Here is a 19,914-nt window from a genome sequence, read left to right on the forward strand (position 1 = left end):
AACTCCTGAGCTCATGCAATCCTCCTAACTCAGTCTCCCAAAGTGCTGGGATTACAGGGGTGAGCCACCATACCTGACCAACCTATTTTAAATTTATAATGGATGCTCTATTGTTAATGTCCATTAACTTGATTGCTCTTCCTTCTTTTCAATGTTAAGAAAATGTTCATAAACATGTTCCCTTTATTATGAATAATAAATATACTAGGAGACTTTTTTTCTCAGTGTCTAGTTATTCAAGTGTTTAATATGATCCCTGCAGGGAGCAGTGGCCTACACCTGTAATCCCAGCACTTTGGGAGGCCTAATCAGGTGGATCACTTGAGGTCAGGAGATCAAGACCAATCTGGCCAACATGGTAAAACGCCGTCTCTACTAAAAGTACAAAAATCAGCCAAGTATGGTGGCATATGCCTGTAGTCCCAGCTACTTGGGAGGCTGGGGCAGGAGAATTGCTTGAACCTGGGAGGCAGAGGTTGCAGTGAGCTGAGATCACACCACCGCTCTCCAGCCTGGGTAACAGAGAGAGTCTATCTCTATAAAAAACAAAAAAAAAAAAGGTGTTGAATATGATTCTGATTTTTACAACTCAAAGTTGTTAGCCTCCACCTTACGAGCATATCACAGCTTCTGACTTCACTGAGGTAACAGATGTGACATCCTATCTTGAGATTCATCTGCTCAACAAATATTTAGGGATAACTGTGTTTTTGTTCAGCACTAGAGTAAAGTACAAGACAGACATAGTCCCTGCCCACAGGCAGCTACCGAAAAAATAAAGGATTTGGTGAAATCTTTTCTCCTAGACCCATTGTTGCCCTACCCAAAGCCCCTTTACCCAACCATTGCATTCAACCCCCATTTTCCGTGTAAGTTGCAAACAGTTCACAGCTGCTCTTTTCTCCTTATCAGCAAGAAAATGCCTGAAAGCTTACTCATGTCCCTGCCCCAGAGATGACCCTTAGTCAACGACAATAAACGGGTACAAAAGCCAGACCCCACTGCTTTGAAATGGAATAACTCATACCATTCATGCTTCAAAACACCCTGTGAGATCAGGCTACAACTGTAGGTCTGTTGAAACCACATCTTTGCTTAGCTTTTTCCAGTCCCATCCTGCAGTCCCTATTCTCTACAGGTTTTTACTAAGAACATTCCCTAATAAATCATTTGTACAAGAATTGCCCTTTATTTCTGCTTTAAACTTATTCGATGACATGTAAATTTCACTTACTCAGCACAGGTAGAGTCATACTTCTTGATGCTCCTTCTCAATTCCCATAGGTAGCGTTGCCAGATTTAGCAAATAAAAACGCAGAATGCCCAGCTAAATTTAAATTTCAGATAAACGGCCAGGCGCACTGGCTCACATCTGCAATCCCAGCACTTTAGAAGGCTGAGGCAGGCAGACGGCTTGAGCCCAGGAGTTTGAGACCAGCCTGGGCAAGCAACATGTCTACTTAAAAAATACAAAAATTAGCCGGTTACGGTGGCATCTGTAGTCTCAGCTACTTGGCTGGGGTGGGAGGATCACTTTGAGACCAGGAGGCAAAGGTTGCAGTGAGCCATGATGGTGCCACTGCATTCCAGCCTGGGCAACACAGTAAGACCCTGTCTCAGAAAAAAAAATAAAGATTATGTGACAGTGGGTGGCTAGTCAGGCACCAAGAGGGCAAGAGAGCGCTCCTCACCCCACACACCAGGAATCTCGGGCAACCATCAGGTGATGATCCGGGGTTTTTAACTGTTGCGCTAAAGTAATAATTGGTCACAGCTGGTGTCAGGGATAGGCAGTCCCCTAACAGATAGAAAACACCTGAAACTGATGATCAGCAGCTTCCCCAAGATCTCAGGAGTTGGGTGAGTGGGGAGAAGTAATGCAAGACCCAGGAAGTATGCCAAGGTATAAAACCCCAAGTCAAAAGGTCAAGCTGCGTACTTGATCTCTCAAGTCATCCACGTGGGCCTCCTCATCTTTACTTCTTTTCTTTCCTGCTCTAATGCTTCTTAATGAACTTTCACTCCTGCTCTAAAACCTGCTCAGTCTTTCCTGCCTCATGCCCCTCAGTCGAATTCTTTCTCCTGAAGAGGTAAGAATTGAGGTTGCGGCTAGGCGTGATGGCTCACACCTGTAATCCCAGCACTTTGGGAGGCCAAGGTGGGAGCACCTGAGGTCTGGAGTTTGCGACCAGCCTGATCAACATGGAGAAACCCTGTCTCTACTAAAAATACAAAATTAGCTGGGTGTGGTGGCGCATGCCTGTAATCCCAGCTACTTGGGAGGCTGAGGCAGGAGAATCGCTTGAACCTGGGAGGCAGAGGCTGCAGTGAGCCAAGATCATAGCATTGCACTCCACCCTGGACAACAAGAGCAAAACTCCATCTCAAAACACACACACACACACACACACACACACACACACACACACACACAACAAGAATTGAGGTTGCTGCAGACTCGTACGGATACAGAAACGTTCCACTGGTAACATATTTTGGTGCCATGTGACCTGGGTAATTTCCACTGCTAACATTCAGATAGACAATGAATAATTTATTAGTGTAAGTATGTCCCATGCAATATTTGGGACATATTTACTTATACTAAAAAATTATTTGTTATTTGCCTGAAATTCAAATTTACCTGGGAATCCTGTATTTTATCCAGCAACCACATTCCCAGGGTTTTTACAGTTACAGCTCTGTCTTCCATAGCTCCCAACCAAGCACAGATCTCAGCACCACCCCCTACATTTCATCTCTCCATCCTATTCAACAGCACTAATTTGGTGTCCTAAGGCCCAAATGTACTTTCCTCATCTTCCTATTATCTCTCCCCAGATTCCACTGCAAAAATTGATACCATTTTCCAAAGCTTCAGTTTTGTCATTATATTGTCAATACTGTCCTTTTTCTAATTATGAAACTCCCGATATTTCTAATTATGGGAGTTTCTAAATATGAAACTCCCAATGGGAGTGACTTACAACTTTCAAACAATAAAATTTAAACACTCTTGTCTGCTACAAAAGCACCTTAAAGTAAATATTCATTATTATAATTTTGCATAAAAAGAATCTGGGATTAGAAAGAGATAATTGTATTCAACAATTGCAGGTAAGACAATAAGTGAGAAAAGATGATGCTACAGCATAAAGTTATTGTTAATGAGTGAATTAAGATAATTTAAATGCATACCAGTGTTCTGTAACACCTGTCAGTTAGAGGAGTAATGACAAGTCGAGGTGAGTTACCAAGATATTCATAAGCATATTTTACATTGCAATTAATGATACGAACTCGGGCGTTCTCATTTTCCCAGTAATACCGGAGCTGAGCAAGCCACTGGAAATCTGTATCATGTGAGACACCTAGAAAGAATAAAATAAGATGCATAATCCTTAAATGGAAATAATTTGAAAAATAAGTATTTTATCTTTTATAACAGCAAATATTAAAATAATTCATGTTTGCCAACTTATAAAAAAGATTGTGTTAAACAAATTCTGTTGAGAGAAAAATATATATAGTACAAGTCTTTGTTTCCAGATGCTATCAACATTTTATCTTTAAAAATAAAGAAAAAGTCACATACCCATTTCAATCATGTCCATAACCACATCTCTAGCATGGACATCAATAGTAACCAAAGCCCCCAGAGTGGTCCTGGTCTGCTTAGACAGTTTTCCTCTTACCAGCTCTACAATATCATTCAGTTGGTTCTGAAGTTCCTTATAGTACTTCTTTAATCCCTACAAAATAAAAAAAGCAATCTAATTGATGTCATATCATACTTAAAACATGTATTTTATATATGTAGTCTTTCATAAAACAATTCTGAATTCATAATCTATGGGTTCAAGTGATTCTCCTGCTTCAGCCTCCTGAGTAGGTGGGACTACAGGCATGCACCAGTAGATCTGGCTAATTTTTTGTATTTGTAACAGAGACAGGATTTCACCATGTTGGCCAGGCTGGTCTCTAACTCCTGACCTCAAGTGATTGATCCACCGGCCTCCACCTCCCAAAGTGTTGGAATTACAGGCATGAGCCACAGGATCCAGCCCAAGGTGGGAGGATTGTTTGAGGGCAGGATTTCAAGGCCAGCCTGACAAAGCAGAGAGACCCCTGCCTCTATAAAAATTAGCCAGATGTGGTGGTGTGTGCGTGTCGTCCTAGCCATTCAGAGGCTGAGGTAAGAAGATAGCTTGAGCCCAGGAGTTTGAGGTTATACTGAGCTATAATTATGCCACTGCACTCTAGCCTGGGTAACAGAGCAAGACCCTGTCTCTCTCTTTTTTTTTCTTTTTTCCTTTTTTTTTTGAGACAGAGGTTTGCTCTTGTTGCCCAGGGTGGAGTGCAATAGCGCCATCTCAGCTCACTGCAACCTCCGCCTCCCAAGTTGAAGTGATCCTCCTGCCTCAACCTCCTGAGTAGCTGGGATTACAGGAATGCACCACCACACCCAGCTAATTTTTTGTATTTTTAGTAGAGATGGGGTTTCTCCATGTTGGTCAGGCTGGTCTCGAACTTCAGACCTCAGCTGATCTGCCCACCTCGGCCTCCCAACGTGCTGGGATTACAAGCATGAGCCACCATGCCCGGCCGACCCTGTCTCTTAAAAAAAAAAAAAAAGAAACACACACACACACACACACACAGAAATGAATTTTGTGAGCGATTTCATCTAAGCCCAGTAAAATATTAAGAACAAGTTCTCAATGAATAGTATAATTTCAAGATTACATATAGAAACAGACATATTGTCTTTGCAAACAATAGATAAGCTAACTAAGAAACATGGAATGGGGCCAGGCACAGTGGCTCATGCCTCTAATCCTAACATTTTAGGAGGCTGAGGTGGGAAGATTTATTGAGGCCAGAAGTTTGAGACCAGTCTGGGCAGCACGGCAAGATCTCATTTCTAAAAATAATAAAATTAAATTTAAACAAAAAGCTGAAATTAAGAATGTTGCTTAAAAGCAAACAATGCTTTACCTCTGTCCCATCACTTATAACTTCCTGTGTCTCAGATGTCCAGAACATTTGAGAAACACAAAGTACAACTTGGCCAGGCCACTCTCGAACCCAGTCTCTTCTTGCAGATTCTGGATAAGCCTGAATAATGAAAATAAATTTCTAACTTTAAAAGATTGAATGAGAAAAAATAGCTAAATGTCTAGCAATAGAGAAGTGCAATATTTGGTACATACATAGGCTAGAATATCATATAGTCATAAAAAATGTTAAATGGCTATTTAAAAGATTCCTCCCAAATTTCATAAATTATTATTTATTTTTGAAATACTTATTTATAAAAGAATAAAAAGATAAATACCAACATGTTAATAATGGACAGATTTAACTGTTGATTCTTCTGGAAGTTGATTTCTATGTGATTTTTATGTTCCTTTGCTATAAGGAGTTGTCAAGTTCTCCATATAGAATACCTATTACTTCTATTATAATAAAGTATAAAAATTTTAGTAAACTTAAAAAAACTAGTCAAGGCCAAGTGCAGTGGCTCACACCTATAATCCCAGCACTTTAGGAGGCTGAGGCAGGCAGATCACCTGAGGTCAGGAGTTTGAGACCAGCCTGGCCAACATAGTGAAACCTCTGTCTCTACTAAAAATACAAATAAAAGTAGCCGGGTATGATGCGAGCACCTGTAATCCCAGCTACTAGAGAGGCTGAGGCAGGAGAATCGCTTGAACTCAGGAGGCAGAGGTTGCAGTGAGTGGAGATCATGCCTCTGCGCTCCAGCCTGGGCGACAGAATGAGACTCTGCCTCAAAAAAACAAAAACAAAAAAACAAAAAACTAGTCAAATAGATTATGTATATTGATGCCAAGATTTAATTGAAAAGGAGTTTAAACTACAATATAGTTTAAAACTGCACTAATAGCACCCTTGTATTATTTATCCATAGCTTTTCTAAAAACCTATATGATCAGAGTATATAATTTAACAATCATATATTTGATCAATTATGTATAATTGAACAATCTGTAGTTTTGAATTCAAGGTATATTTTCTTTTTTTTTTCTAACACTTTGATATTCAAAATACATTTAAGTGGATTTATGGATGGAGAGGTTTAATCTTTTTTAGAATAGCTTGTTTAAACAGTAAACGATTTTAGCAGATCCAAACTATAAACTGAAAACAACTACAGAATGAATTTTGAAGCTGATGCTAATGCAAACTATATTTTCAACACAATAACATCATCTTAGACATAAGAATGTTAAAATAGGATATAAGTATTATTACAATATGCTTATTAGTAATATTTAGAAATAAATGCAAATGATAAGCCAACCTAAGCATTAAAGAAGGATGAGTGGTGACTAAGAACCATTGCTAAGTACATAGAAGGTAAATTTCTATACTGATTAAGGAAATACTTTCATGGACAATGGTGATTCTTTCCTATGTGTTTTAGTTTGTTTTGAATCATAAATAGCAAAAGGGGAGAAAAAGTCAAGATTTATCTGTAGTAACACTGAAGCTGAACAGAATAGCCACCACAAGAAGATGAACTTCACAAGGCTCTTGGTGAAAGAAAAAGAACACTCACTGACATACAGTGAGTTGCTCAATATAAAGCATGTTAAAACTATTCTACTGGCCGGGCGCAGTGGCTCAAGCCTGTAATCCCAGCACTTTGGGAGGCCGAGGCGGATGGATCACGAGGTCAAGAGATCGAGACCATCCTGGTCAATATGGTGAAACCCCGTCTCTACTAAAAATACAAAAAATTAGCTGGGCATGGTGGTGCGTGCCTGTAATCCCAGCTACTCAGGAGGCTGAGGCAGGAGAATTGCCCGAACCCAGGAGGCGGAGGTTGCGGTGAGCCGAGATCGCGCCATTGCACTCCAGCCTGGGTAACAAGAGCGAAACTCCGTCTCAAAAAAAAAAAAAAACAAAACTATTCTACTATGCAACTGCTCCTTTGTGGTCTTAAAGGCAGAAATATACATGTTTATCATTCAAGATTAGGTTAATTGAATTAGCATAAGTGAGATACATGTAGTGCCAAGTGTTATCTTTCAAATTTATTACATATTCTTTAATGTTTGTTCATCTCATTTGAGTTTCTAAGTCGTTTAAGTGTAAAAAGCAGTAAGTGAAGTAGGTCTTGTATTTACCACTCATGTCTGAAGAGAACTGTCCTACAGATTCTCATGTGCTAATGTGCAGGATTGTTTGCCTACGAAACATATTTACTAGGCTAGCTCATAGCATTTCTATTTTAATACATCTAAAATCAAACTCTTGATCTTCCCCTAAGCCTCACAAACCTGCTTCTTGTCCAGGAATTGCCCAGAACAAATGCCACCCATGTGCTCAAATTAGAAGCCTAAAAGTGATTTTTGAGACCTCCTCCTCCTTACCCTTGTACTCTACAATCAATTCATCATCGAGGCCTGTTGAAATTTACTACAAAATATATTTCTGATATTCTACTTTGCTCCATATCTTCTGCCATTTGCCTACTACCAGACTACATCTTTTTTCCCTTTTGTTTTTTATTTTATTTTATTTATTTATTTATTTATTTTTTTTGAGACGGAGTTTCACTCTTGTTACCCAGGCTGGAGTGCAATGGCGCGATCTCGGCTCACCGCAACTTCCGCCTCCTGGGTTCGGGCAATTCTCCTGCCTCAGCCTCCTGAGTAGCTGGGATTACAGGCACGCGCCACCATGCCCAGCTAATTTTTTGTATTTTTAGTAGAGACGGGGTTTCACCATGTTGACCAGGATGGTCTCGATCTCTTGACCTCGTGATCCACCCGCCTCGGCCTCCCAAAGTGCTGGGATTACAGGCTTGAGCCACCGCGCCCGGCCCTATTTTTGTTTTTTTGAATTTGAATCTCTGACAAACCAGCCCACATCATCTTTCATCTAAAAGAATCTGAGTCTCCTAATTTGCCTTCCTGTTTTCACACCTCCACTCATCTTTTCTTTATACCACAACCATAATGGTATAAAAATATAAATCAGACTATGTCCCTTCCATGATTAAAATATTTAGGTGGTATTCCACTGCATTTAAAATAAAATGCAAACTCTTAACTGCCTTCCTTTCCAACCTCATGTGACTTCACTCTCCACTTTGCTTACCCTATGCCAGACACGTTTGTCTTCTTTCAGGATCTCACAACTCCCCAGTTCTTTCTGATCCCAGGGCCTTTACGTAGGATGCCTAGATGCTCTCTCACTTGCTCTTTACCTGGCTAATTCCTGCCTAACCTTTGCGTCTCAGTTTCAACATCACCCCCTCTAATAGCCTATCACAGGACCCCCCCCATTCTAAATTATATACCTCTTATTATTCTCTCATAATATCTTTTCTCTTTTATAACCATCACATACTATTATCAATTCATAGTAATATTGTTATGTTAATAATAATGTTAGAAACAAACAGGTAAAGAAAATAAATGATTTAAAATCGGAACAACTTTAAATTTTAATTTACTGGTTTTCAAAACCTCTTAAACAAAGCATTTGCAGAAAATAGAGTATACATCAAATCCTAGGAAACATACCAGCCTGGCTGCAGCGATCACATCGTGAATACTCCGGAGCATTAAATCTTCCACCTGAATGAGCCACTTTTCCACAGCACCCCGAGCTGCAGACGTGGAAATGAGTGCTATCAACTCCACTCGCTCGCCCTCAGAACTATACATGGCTTTAATGTCCAAATTGGGAAGGAACTCCAATTTAGCAATGCCCTCAAAGCATTTTTTTAAATGCGGCTGAACTCTAAGTGGATCTTTGGTCTCTGATAAAATCTCTAACATTTCATCATTAGATAAGAAGAAAAAACTAGGGAAAAACATACAAATACAAAAGCTTTAGTTATAATTCATTACACATATGAAAATGCTTTTAGCTACAGCACAATTGATTATCTATCATACCGAGGGAAGAAAAGACGTTTCTTTTCAAGATATGCATTAAGACCTTTCATAATTTTCTCCAAAAGTTCATTGCAGTTCTGCAGTTTTTCCAACAAACCTGTTAAAGAAGTGGCAGCAAGAACCTAAACGAGACACATTCATTCAAGTCAGCATTTACGTGCTAGATACAAGACTTAAATATCAATCTATACTATATGTTAAACATTTTTTAATGTTAAAAGGTTTATGAAAAAATGTCAGGATTATAACATTTGCAATGAAATCTTTTTTAAATGTAAAAACTAAAATTCAATAAATTATAAATACTTATCCAAAGACACTAGTTAAAATGACAAGTTATGATTGTCATGCATTTGTCATTTCTCCTACATTATTTTGAATATTATAAGAAAAGTCCGTTCGGCTGGTGCTCGATTTAATTTTTACTTTTACTACTGTCAACCATAAATTCAGCAATCTATAGCAAAGAGTTGGCCAACTACATCCTGCAGGCCAAATCCAGCCTGCTGTCAGTTTTTGTATGGGTTGAAAACTATTTTTACACTTTTAGAAGTTAAAAAAATCAAAAGAAGAATATTTTGTGACATATGAAAATGTCCGTGTCCATAAAGTTTTACTGTCACACAGACACATTCATTTACATATTATCTCTGACTGCTTTCTCACTGCAATGACAACAGAATTGAGTAGCTGCAAAAAAAGACCTGTCCTCCCGCAAAGTCTAAAATATGTATATATGTGCAAGACAAAGTCTAAATATTTTACTATTCCGCCCTTGGCAGAAAAAAATTGCTGACCTTTGATCTATAAGAAATCATGTTTCACAAAGATTCTGAAGTCCACAGGTAAAGCAAAATCCTTAAAACATAAATTTTAGTGGACTACTGACTCTCAGTGAGTCCAGCACAGCTACTTTTCATTCAGCATGGGAATAAATTGTTATTTCTTAAATTGAATACCAGATAAAAAAGTAGATGCATATCTATGGAATATGTGCACTGTGTGTATGAAAAATATATAGTATGCCTTTCAACATTTACTGGGAGAGATATTGGAATTGAGACCAAGTGAGAGAACAGCAGATTTTTTCCCCATCATCCCCTGAGTATACAGTCACTAGTAGAATGTCAGGTGAATCACCTGCACTATTCATTCTCTCTCCCTCTCTCTTGTTCTCACTCTCTCCGTTTAGTTTGATTTATCTATTTATTTTGTGAGGAGGAGAGCGTGAGTGTGTATAGTAGAAGTCATGTGAATCAGATGTAAATTTGAAGCAGTTCCACTAGGTATACTAACGAGTTACAAGCAGTGTATCTCATGAATTGAAAAGTAAACTTATTTTAATACTTTTATGCTTTCTTATATTTTTCTGAACTTTCCAGTTTGTATACAACGAGCAAGTTAATTTTTGTAATCAGAAGAAAAGTCAGATGTTTTCTTTAATATCCAAAAACAAAGGTTCACCTACTGTGAGAGAGAAAACAAACACTTCACCTTTGGATCCTTTGCACAAAACTTCATGATATCCCTCCAATATCTGTCTACTGTCTGAAATTGACGCCCTTCTTCTGGCATCTGTTGCATGATATCCTCAGAACAAAAGATAGGCTCTAAGTAAAGCCATTGAGCTTGTACTTTTAACCATTCATCAATTGTTTCTTGTATTCGAATCAAACGGTCCTCCCAGGCCTTAATGAAAAGCATACTGCATTAAATTCTAGTTATTAAAGAAAAGCTATAAATTACAGCAAGGAAAATGCATTTTAAATTTACTATTATTTTTAGATAAATGCAAAACATCTTACAGCTTAAGTTTACCTATGTATGTCTCACAAAGGCTTAGAAAAATTCTAAGAGGTCTGAGGTTTTCCTAAATCATTGGAACTCACAACTGGAAATGACTGTAAAGTTATTTTGACCAGTTTCCTGATCTCTAGGTGAGCCATCTGGAGTCCCAAAAGCACCCAAGACATATCCTGCTCTACAGCAGCGGTTATCAACCATGGGCAATTTTGCCTCCCACCCCAGGGAATATTTGACAATGTCTGTTAATATTTTTGGTTGTCACAACTGATGGGGGAAAATGCTACTAATGTCTAGTGGGTAGAGGTCAGAGACACAGCTAAGCAACCTATAATGTATAAGACAGCCCCCATCACAAAGCAGTATAGAGCCCAAAATATCAACAGTGACAGGTTGGGAAATCCAGCTCTACCTCAACACAATTTAGAGAAAAATGAGCTGAAATGAAAAATAAAATGAAATAAGCCTCCTTATTCTCATAGATCCCCTAGAAATGACAAGATATTTCATTAGCTGAAGACCATTAACATAATATCTCTCTTTGGTTCTTAAATATGTACCTAAATCTATGTGTCAAGAGATTAAGTCTCACATCTTTGACTTTTAAAAAAATCTATAAGATAGCTTTTAAATTTGTTTTCTAAATTCCTCTTGTTAGACAAGTTAATTTCTACAAAAAGGTAATATTTATCAGGAAAGGCTAGGCTAGACTGCTTCTTAGGATAATGTCCAGCCTTATGTCCTCTTGGAAGAACATGACTCTGTTTTCTCCAAATAATGACAGCCAAAATCTTCTATAAAACACTACTTATGCTCATATTAAAACCAAACTGCCTTGGTTTGAACTCCAGTTCTGTCATCTGTTAGGTAGGTGAACTCAGGAAAATGACCTGTCCTCCTATACCTTGGTTTCTTTGTCTATGAATACAGATAATAACAGCGCCTACTTTGAAGGTCAGCTGCAGGGATCAAGTGGGTTAATAAGTATAAAGTTCCTAGAGCAGCATCTGGAATATAGTTTGAAATCAACTGATATCAGGGTAAAAAATCCAGTTGTCTTTCCCCAATTTATATAGTCCCCAGTTAGAATTTTCACAATACCTATAGAGCTATTAGTTATCATAATTTGTTTGCATTCTATATTTACCCACATCAACCAAAAAGTATGAAATAATCTTGGAGCCTCAAATACCATTTATTTTTCTCAAGTGAACAATAATTCATGAATTACTCTAAAAGATCCTCATGCTAGCTGTTTACAACTATAGTTAAAGCACGGTGTATAGAACTTTACCACAAGTTGCAGCAATGCAGCATAAAACAGGGTCTAGGTTTTCTCAAGTTAGAGTAAATAATACCACCTGTTTTCCTCTTGAGTCTATCACTGCCATTGGAGAAGATTTTAATAAGACGTTTTTCTTTTAAAAATCATTTATGTCTCAGGTGTATATATTTCTATATTAAATTTTGAATCTCATTTTGTATTTTATGAGATAAAATATCAAGGTTATAAGTCTATGATTTGAATAAATACTTAAAAATCCATCCAATAAACTTATTACCATGACAGCATATATGTAATAAGACTGCAACCTGTATAAATGATCAAGAGCTGATTGTCATATTTAACATACCTTGATCTCATTTTCAAATGGTTTGATGAAAGGTGAGCCTCTCATTGTCTGAGTTTTTATAATTTGATCATCAAGGAGGGCCTGAATCTCATCCACTGAAGAAAGAATACAGACTCCAGTGTCACGATAAAGACTTATATGAAAAGCAATATCATCCCAAGTTCCCATCATTGTAAGCATGGCTTTCTCTAATGAAAATTCCTAAAAGGTAGGAATGAAGAAACAATGGGATGGTGACGAAAGACTCTTATTTACTATATTGACTTTGCCTAGTGAATTCAGCAAGCATTTGATGCATTCCATTATCACTTCCTTAAGATAACGTCACTTCAGTATAACTTTTTAAGTTAGAAAGGTTTTTTTTTCAACATTTTCAAAATGACTAAGAAAAGCAATTATGCAGTTTTTAAAGATTCACTAGCTATGAAAACTACTGCTGTCGTTACCAAAAATGGACAAGAGAGGCTGGGCATGGTGGCTGACACCTGTAATCTCCGCACTTTGGAAGGCCAAGGTGGGCAGATCACAGGGTCAGGAAATACAAAAAATTAGCTGGGCCTGGTAACACACGCCTGTAATCCCAGTTACTCAGGAGGCTGAGTCAGGAGAATTGTGTGAACCCAGGAGGCAGAGATGGCAGTGAGCTGAGATCGTGCCACTGTACTACAGTCTGAGCAACAGTGTGAGACTCCGTCTAAAAAAATAATGGACAAGAGAATAAAATGCCTGGAGGACTTTCTTCAAACTGGCCCTTCTACAGGCAGCCCATAGTCTGAAGATGTTTTCTGTGTACTTCAAGAACCCATTCTTTAGGGCCCTACTTACCCTGCTAGAACACACACATATCACATGCCACACATACATCAGTACTCTTAATGAAAAAATTATGTACCAACACTAGCACATCATCCAACTACATCAGAATGTGGCAGAATTAAGAGGATGTCAAAGGAGTCATTTCTTATTTGGATTCAGGACAAGTAAGTACACACTTCGTGTGGGGGTGGGAAGAGTGTTTTTTTGTTGTTTTGTTTTGTTTTGAGATGGAATTTCGCTCTTGTCACCCAGGCTGGAGTGCAGTGGTGCGATCTCAGCTCACTACAAACTCTGCCTCCCAGGTTCAAGCAATTCTCCTGTCTTAGTCTCCTGGGTAGCTGGGATTACAGGTGTCCACTGCCATGCCCAGCTAATTTTTGTATTTTTAGTAGAGACGGAGTTTCACCATGTTGGCCAGGCTGGTCCCAAACTCCTAACCTCAGGTGATCCCCGTCTCAGCCTTCCACAGTGCTGGGATCGCAGGTGTGAGCCACCACTCCCAGCCAGATAGTGGTCTTCTACCACACTCCCCCACCACCTCCCACTGCTATCCAGTACCTGTACACATTCAACCACAACAAAAACTATGATTACTTGATTAACAAACTCATCACGTAAAGTATTTCGGTGGATCTTTATGTTTACCTTGCTTGCACCTGCACTTATCACTTCGAATTGTTCCAAGTATGGGGTAAGGTTTAATTTTAAAACTTTTCTCAGTGTAGTACCAGAGTCTGGAGTCAAGTCATAGCCTACAATATCTGACATCTGTTTCCAATGACGAGGTCTCATTCCTGGATTGCACAGAATGGAGACAGTAGGAATATATTCCTAATGGCAAAAATATAAACAATAATGAGTCACTCATTTGACTTCCACACAGATAGATTCCGTAGATGAAGCCTTGATAGTATAAGGATTACATTTCTTCAAATTATTTAATACATTTCTATCAGTACAATCAAAACCTCAATTAGATTTGGATGGAGAGAGATGCTAACAAAATTAATCCAAGGTTCACCTGCAAAAATAAGCATGTAAAAATAGCCAGGAAAATTATAAGAGTAAAGGGAAGAATGAAGGGCCAGACACAATGGTTCATGCCTGTAATCCCAGCGCTTTGGGAGGTTGGGGTGAAAGGACCTCTTGAGCCCAGGAATTTGAGGTTACAGTGAGCTACGATTGCAATACTGTACTCCAGCTTGGGTGACAGAGTGAGGCCTTGTCTCTACCTTAAAAAAAAAAAAAAAGGAAGAATGAGGGGTAATTATTCTATAAGATATTAAAGTATATGATAAAACTGTGGTATGATATACTTGCAGAAAAATATAATATAACATATAGTTATAAATACATACACATAGCATGAATGGGGAAAGTATCTGTGCCAAAATCCCAAAATGTAACAATGTTTTATCTCTGCTGAGTGGCACCTGTCTTGGCCTCCCAAAGAGCTGGGATTACAGGTATGAGTCACCATGCCTGGCCCCCTCTTTTATTTTTTCATGAGTCATGTTTTAACTTTGTATAAGTAATAACTTAATATTACAAGTTTTTTTAATTGGAGGACCACAAACTAGCACACTTTTCGTTTTACTTAGTTAAGGGCTCTGTTTTAACCTCCTGTTGGTTATTACCATCATGTTTTTACTTATCACATATTCCCTAGAATTCATCAGAACACACTATCATAGGCACTCAGTATTTTTTAAATAAATGAAGTTTTAACATCTAAAAAGTAGGAAGGCCATATTCTTTATTTACTTATTTATTTAGACAGAGTTTCACTCTGTCTCCCAGGCTGGAGTACACTGACTCGATCTTGGCTCGCTGCAACCTCCACCTTCCGGATTCAAGAGATTCTCCAGCCTCAGCCTCCCGAGTAGCTAGGATTACAGCCTGCTGAGTAGCTGGGCCACACAAAAGTGAAAAAACTCCAAGCAGAGGAGCAGACAGTAAGAGAATCGAACTTCCACATCTGCAATGCCCCTCCCCCATTCTGTCTGGTACCAAGTGGGCAGAAAATTTCCCCCCAGCTCACTGTTTCTACCCTGATAAGAGTAAGGTCAAAGTGGACAACCAGCTGCCCCACCACCCTGGGTCCCTAGCAGGAGACTCGTCCCTGCCTTAACCCACAGGAAGCATTCCCAGTGCCTGAGGGGATAAATAATTCCTGAGGACAGAGACAAAGGGAGGAGGTGGGACTACCCTCCCCAGCCCTGGAAACTCTATAATCCACAGGGAATGCCAAATTAGAGTGGCTATTCTGCAGCAGCACACTATAGGAGGTTTGTCCCACAGGTCCCCTGGGCACAAACTCCTAGACAGCTTCCCATACTGCCAGAATATACCCTTTGGGACCGTCTCCATTCACGAAAGGCAGTGCCTCCCATTGGGTACTAGAGCCAAGGCAAACCTGGGCTTAAGGTGCCACCTGGAGCTGAAAAGGAAGCAGTGACCTAGCGCTAAAGAAACTCTAAGCAAATACATCCAATATAAACCAAAGCAAGCTAGACAATGAACACTAGAATAAATAATACTTCAATGCAAAGACACAGATGTATATCCAGCAAAAACAACAGCAAACCAGGAACCATGATCTCCACAAACAGACAAAGTGCAGGAGACAGGGATAGGTGAGCCCTCTAACCAACAATAAACAGCTAAATTCCTAACTAGACTGCTTAACAAAAAAAAAGAGAGAGAAAATTAAAAGAACCAATATTTAGAATTTAAAAGGAGCTAGCACTATAGATTCTACAGACATTTAGAAGATAATAAAAAAATGTTATTAGCAACTTTATGGCAACAAAATCAATGACTAAGAAGAAATGGACCAATTCCTTAAAAAATACCATCTACCAAAATTAAACAGAAAATCTGAATAGCCTTATATCTATTAAAGAAATTCTCTTTTCCTTCACCTAGAGGGGAAATTGGTACAGAACTTGCTTCGGCCAGTGTAATATGGGTGGACATGAAGTATGTCACAACTGAGAGGAAGCTCTAAACTCAGGTGCATGGTTTAGCTCAGCCCTTGCTCTTTCTCTCTAACGCTAGATTGGCTCACCTTAGCTCAAGGAATAGCCTGTGTCCTGGAACTCAGGAGCAGAACAGGACTGCAGCTTGGAACAGAGACTCAGCTAACCTGTGGTCCTTATAGACTATGAAGAAGAAATCAGTACTTGAGAAATATAGAGAGAGAGTCTGTTTTCAAAACCTTTCCTACAAACACAACTTCAGGCTAAATGGTTTCACTAGTGAATGTTTCTCTAAAATAAGAAAGAAATAATACCAATTTATAAAAAACTTTTCAGAAAATAGAGAAAATAAAACTCCCTAATTTGTTTTACAAAGCCAACGTAACTCTGATACCAAAATCTGACAAAGACATTACAAGAAAAGAAAACTAAGACCAAAATCCTTCCTGAACATAACCTCAAATATCCTGAATAAAATATGAACAAATAACAAACCATAAAAGCATTAGAAAAAATAATTTGGCATGGGGAAGGCATTTTAAACTACAGTTCAGAACCCAAGTGCCATAATGGAAAAGAATAAAAATAGGGCTGGGCGCGGTGGCTCAAGCCTGTAATCCCAGCACTTTGGGAGGCCGAAGTGGGTGGATCACGAGGTCAAGAGATCGAGACCATCCTGGTCAACATGGTGAAACCCCGTCTCTACTAAAAATACAAAAAAAAATTAGCTGGGCATGGTGGCACGTGCCTGTAATCCCAGCTACTCAGGAGGCTGAGGCAGGAGAATTGCCTGAACCCAGGAGACGGAGGTTGCGGTGAGCCAAGATCGAGCCATTGCACTCCAGACTGGTTAACAAGAGCAAAACTCTGTCTCAAAAAAAAAAAAAAAGAATAAAAGATTTCTGCAAGGCACAAGCCACCATAAGCAAGGTCAAAATATAAACAATAAATGTTCACATCACAGACAAAGCCTAATTTCCTATATATATAGGAAAAGAAATCAGTAAGAAAAAGGCCAATAATTCAAAAGAAAAATAGGTAGAGGTATGTTAAAACAGTTAACAGGAAAAGAAATATAAAACACTCTTAAATATATGAAATATATGAAAATCTTTAAGGTTTTACTTGCAATAAGAGAAATAAAAGTTCTCTTAGTAGAGTAGCAAAAACCTAAAATTTGATGATATTTTATTATGAAGGTTGATGAGAGTACAGTATATATTGGTATAACCCCTACAGAGGGTAATTCAACTGTGGATTTCAAACTGGCATTTATTCTTCCACAATTTACCCTGCAGTCACCTTCAAACACATGCAATTCACACACACACACACACACACACACACACACACACACACACACGGATTATTCATACATTATATTATACAGGTATGAAAAAGAATGAAGAAGCTCCCTATATATAACAAGAAAAGGTCTCTAAGATAAATTAAGCAAAATGAAGAAAGAAAAGAAAATCATATACATCATATGCTACATTTTATGTAAAAAGATAGACGGATAAGAATATATTCACATTGTTATATGTGTAAAAAGAACTCTGGAACTATAAACAAGAAGGTAATAACACTGATCACCTGAGTGATACAGGTGAGAAACATGAGAAGGAGAATTTGCAGATATATCTTTTTATATTTTTTAGACTATGCAGAGGTATTCAACATTGAAAATAATTTTTAAGTTAAAAAAAATCAGGCAGCCATGGAATCTCTGAGACGACTAGACACAGAGAGGAACAATGCTTAAATCCAGTCACAGAGTTTGCACTCTGGGCATGCTGACAGTGGAAATTTCCCTTGGGAAGAAGATGTATTACTGACGGTCACAAAAACTATTTTTATTCTCTCTTTATAAATGAGAGGACTGAGGCGCAAGCAGCTTAATATCTTGCTCAAGGTATGGAACTGCCAGGTGCAGAATAGTATAACTAAGCAGTGTGGCTCCAAATCCTTCCCAATAAACTGCTACCCTGTGTTGCTGTACTTAGTATAGGCTACGTGGTCTGCCCTAGTAAATGTATGTCCTTGTTTTTGTTGAAACAGGGTCTCACTCTGTTGCCCAGGAGTGCAGTGGTACAATGATAGCTCACAGAAATCTCAAATTCCTGGGCTTAAGCGATCCTTCCGCCTCAGCCTCTGGAGTAGCTGGGACTTCAGGAACAGCTGAATTTTTTTTATCATGCCTGGCTAATTTTTTATTTTTTGTAGAGGTAGAGTCTCACTATGTTACCCTACCTTTTTATTTTTTATTTATACCCTACTTTTTATTTTTTGTAGAGGTAGGGCCTCACTATGTTACCCACGCTGGTCTTGAACTTCTGGCTTCAAATGATCCTCCTCCCTTGGCCTCCCAAAGCCCTGGGATTACAGGTTACAGGTGTCATCCACTATACCCAGCCTGCTTCCAAATCTTTCTATTTCTTTTTATTAGCACTTGATGATGAAAAAAGCTCTATCAAGGCTTTCTTGGGTAATTTTTTTTTTTTGCGACAGAGTCTGGCTCTGTTGCCCAGGCTGGGCATGCAGTGGCATGATCTCAGCTAACTGCAACCTTCGCCTCCCATGTTCAAACAATTCTCCCTCCTCAGTCTCCCGAGTAGCTGAGATTACAGGTATGCACCACCACACTCAGCTAATTTTTTGTATTTTTAGTAGAGATGAGGTTTCACCATGTTGGTCAGTCTGGTATCAAACTCCTGACCTCAGGTGAGCTGCCCACTTTGGTTTCCCAAAGTGCTGACACTACAAGCATGAGCCACCATGCCTGGCCTTGAGTAGTTCTTAAAATTTAGAATCCATGAGTCAATAATTTATCTGGGCTCAAAAGCCTTTTCCACCTAAGCATTTTGCAAATGCTAAAAACTTTTAATGTGTTCATCTAGAAAAAAATAGTTATAACCTCACTTCAAAGTTTGGATTATACTGAATTAATGGCAGGCTATTTTATTAGATTTGTTTAGTTTATTAAAATTATGAACAATGGTGTACTCTTCCTATGTTTTCCATAGGAAAATGATTTGGTATCATTTTCAGGAAGTATGCAATCTGCCCTAATAGATCTGAGCAATCTTCTACTGCCTTTCTTGGGCCAGAGGAACTATTTGCCCCAGTTTTGTCAGATCTGGCTTTATCTGTATATTCTCTTTGGTCTGCCCCTCAAATATGGCTGCCATTCACCACCCATTAGCCTTCCCTACACTCCATAATGGTGCTTCATGATGAGGAGCTAAAGTTGTGGGAATGAGACACAAAAACATCAAAGATACAAACAGATGTAATTCAAAAGATGACAAGAATAAACTGCCTCTCTTGCCCTTACCACTTCCTCCCAAAACCAGTCACTTAGCTCTGTCACAATACCCATGCCTACAACAGAGCTGGGAATGAGTCAGAGCTTGACCAAGAGGCTGAGGCATAGCAGAGGAATTTTAAATCTTATTTTTTTCTGATTGTTTCTCCTCAGTACCTTCATTTGGCCACACTCCTTTGATTACAAGTGACAGAGACCCAACTCATTGGCCAAAGAGGAAGAAATAGTGTCTTCTTCTTGAGCCTAGGAGTCTGAGGCTGCAGTAAGCTATGATTGTGCCACTGCACTCCAACCTGGGCAACAGGGTAAGACCCTATCTAAAAAGTAATAATAATAGGCCAGATGTGGTGGCTCATGCCTGTAATCCCTGCACTTTGGGAGGCCAAAGTGGACAGATTGCTTGAGCACAGGAGTTT

The 19,914-nt window shown here is 38.9% G+C and overlaps 1 protein-coding gene across 10 annotated transcripts in view; it reads right to left on the minus strand.

Annotated features, from left to right (window-relative positions):
* DNAH12 (dynein axonemal heavy chain 12) overlaps positions 1-19,914 on the minus strand; it is a 245,766-nt gene that overhangs the window by 158,788 nt on the left and 67,064 nt on the right. For all 10 annotated transcript variants that reach the window (XR_004272357.1, XR_004272358.1, XM_032289540.1 and 7 more), the window contains 8 exons: positions 13,835-14,020; positions 12,374-12,574; positions 10,431-10,625; positions 8,937-9,058; positions 8,559-8,841; positions 4,999-5,118; positions 3,596-3,752; positions 3,199-3,371 (listed from right to left, as the gene is read on the minus strand). Coding sequence is in view for 8 of the 10 variants with exons in the window: in XM_032289540.1 (XP_032145431.1) it covers positions 3,199-3,371; positions 3,596-3,752; positions 4,999-5,118; positions 8,559-8,841; positions 8,937-9,058; positions 10,431-10,625; positions 12,374-12,574; positions 13,835-14,020 (1,437 nt within the window). In the remaining 2 variants the exon portion in view is untranslated. The remainder of the gene's footprint in view (positions 1-3,198; positions 3,372-3,595; positions 3,753-4,998; positions 5,119-8,558; positions 8,842-8,936; positions 9,059-10,430; positions 10,626-12,373; positions 12,575-13,834; positions 14,021-19,914) is intronic.

The sequence above is a fragment of the Sapajus apella genome, unplaced genomic scaffold, assembly GCF_009761245.1.
Source record: "Sapajus apella isolate SASKATOON/1434 unplaced genomic scaffold, GSC_monkey_1.0 scaffold23, whole genome shotgun sequence".
NCBI lineage: Eukaryota > Metazoa > Chordata > Mammalia > Primates > Cebidae > Sapajus > Sapajus apella.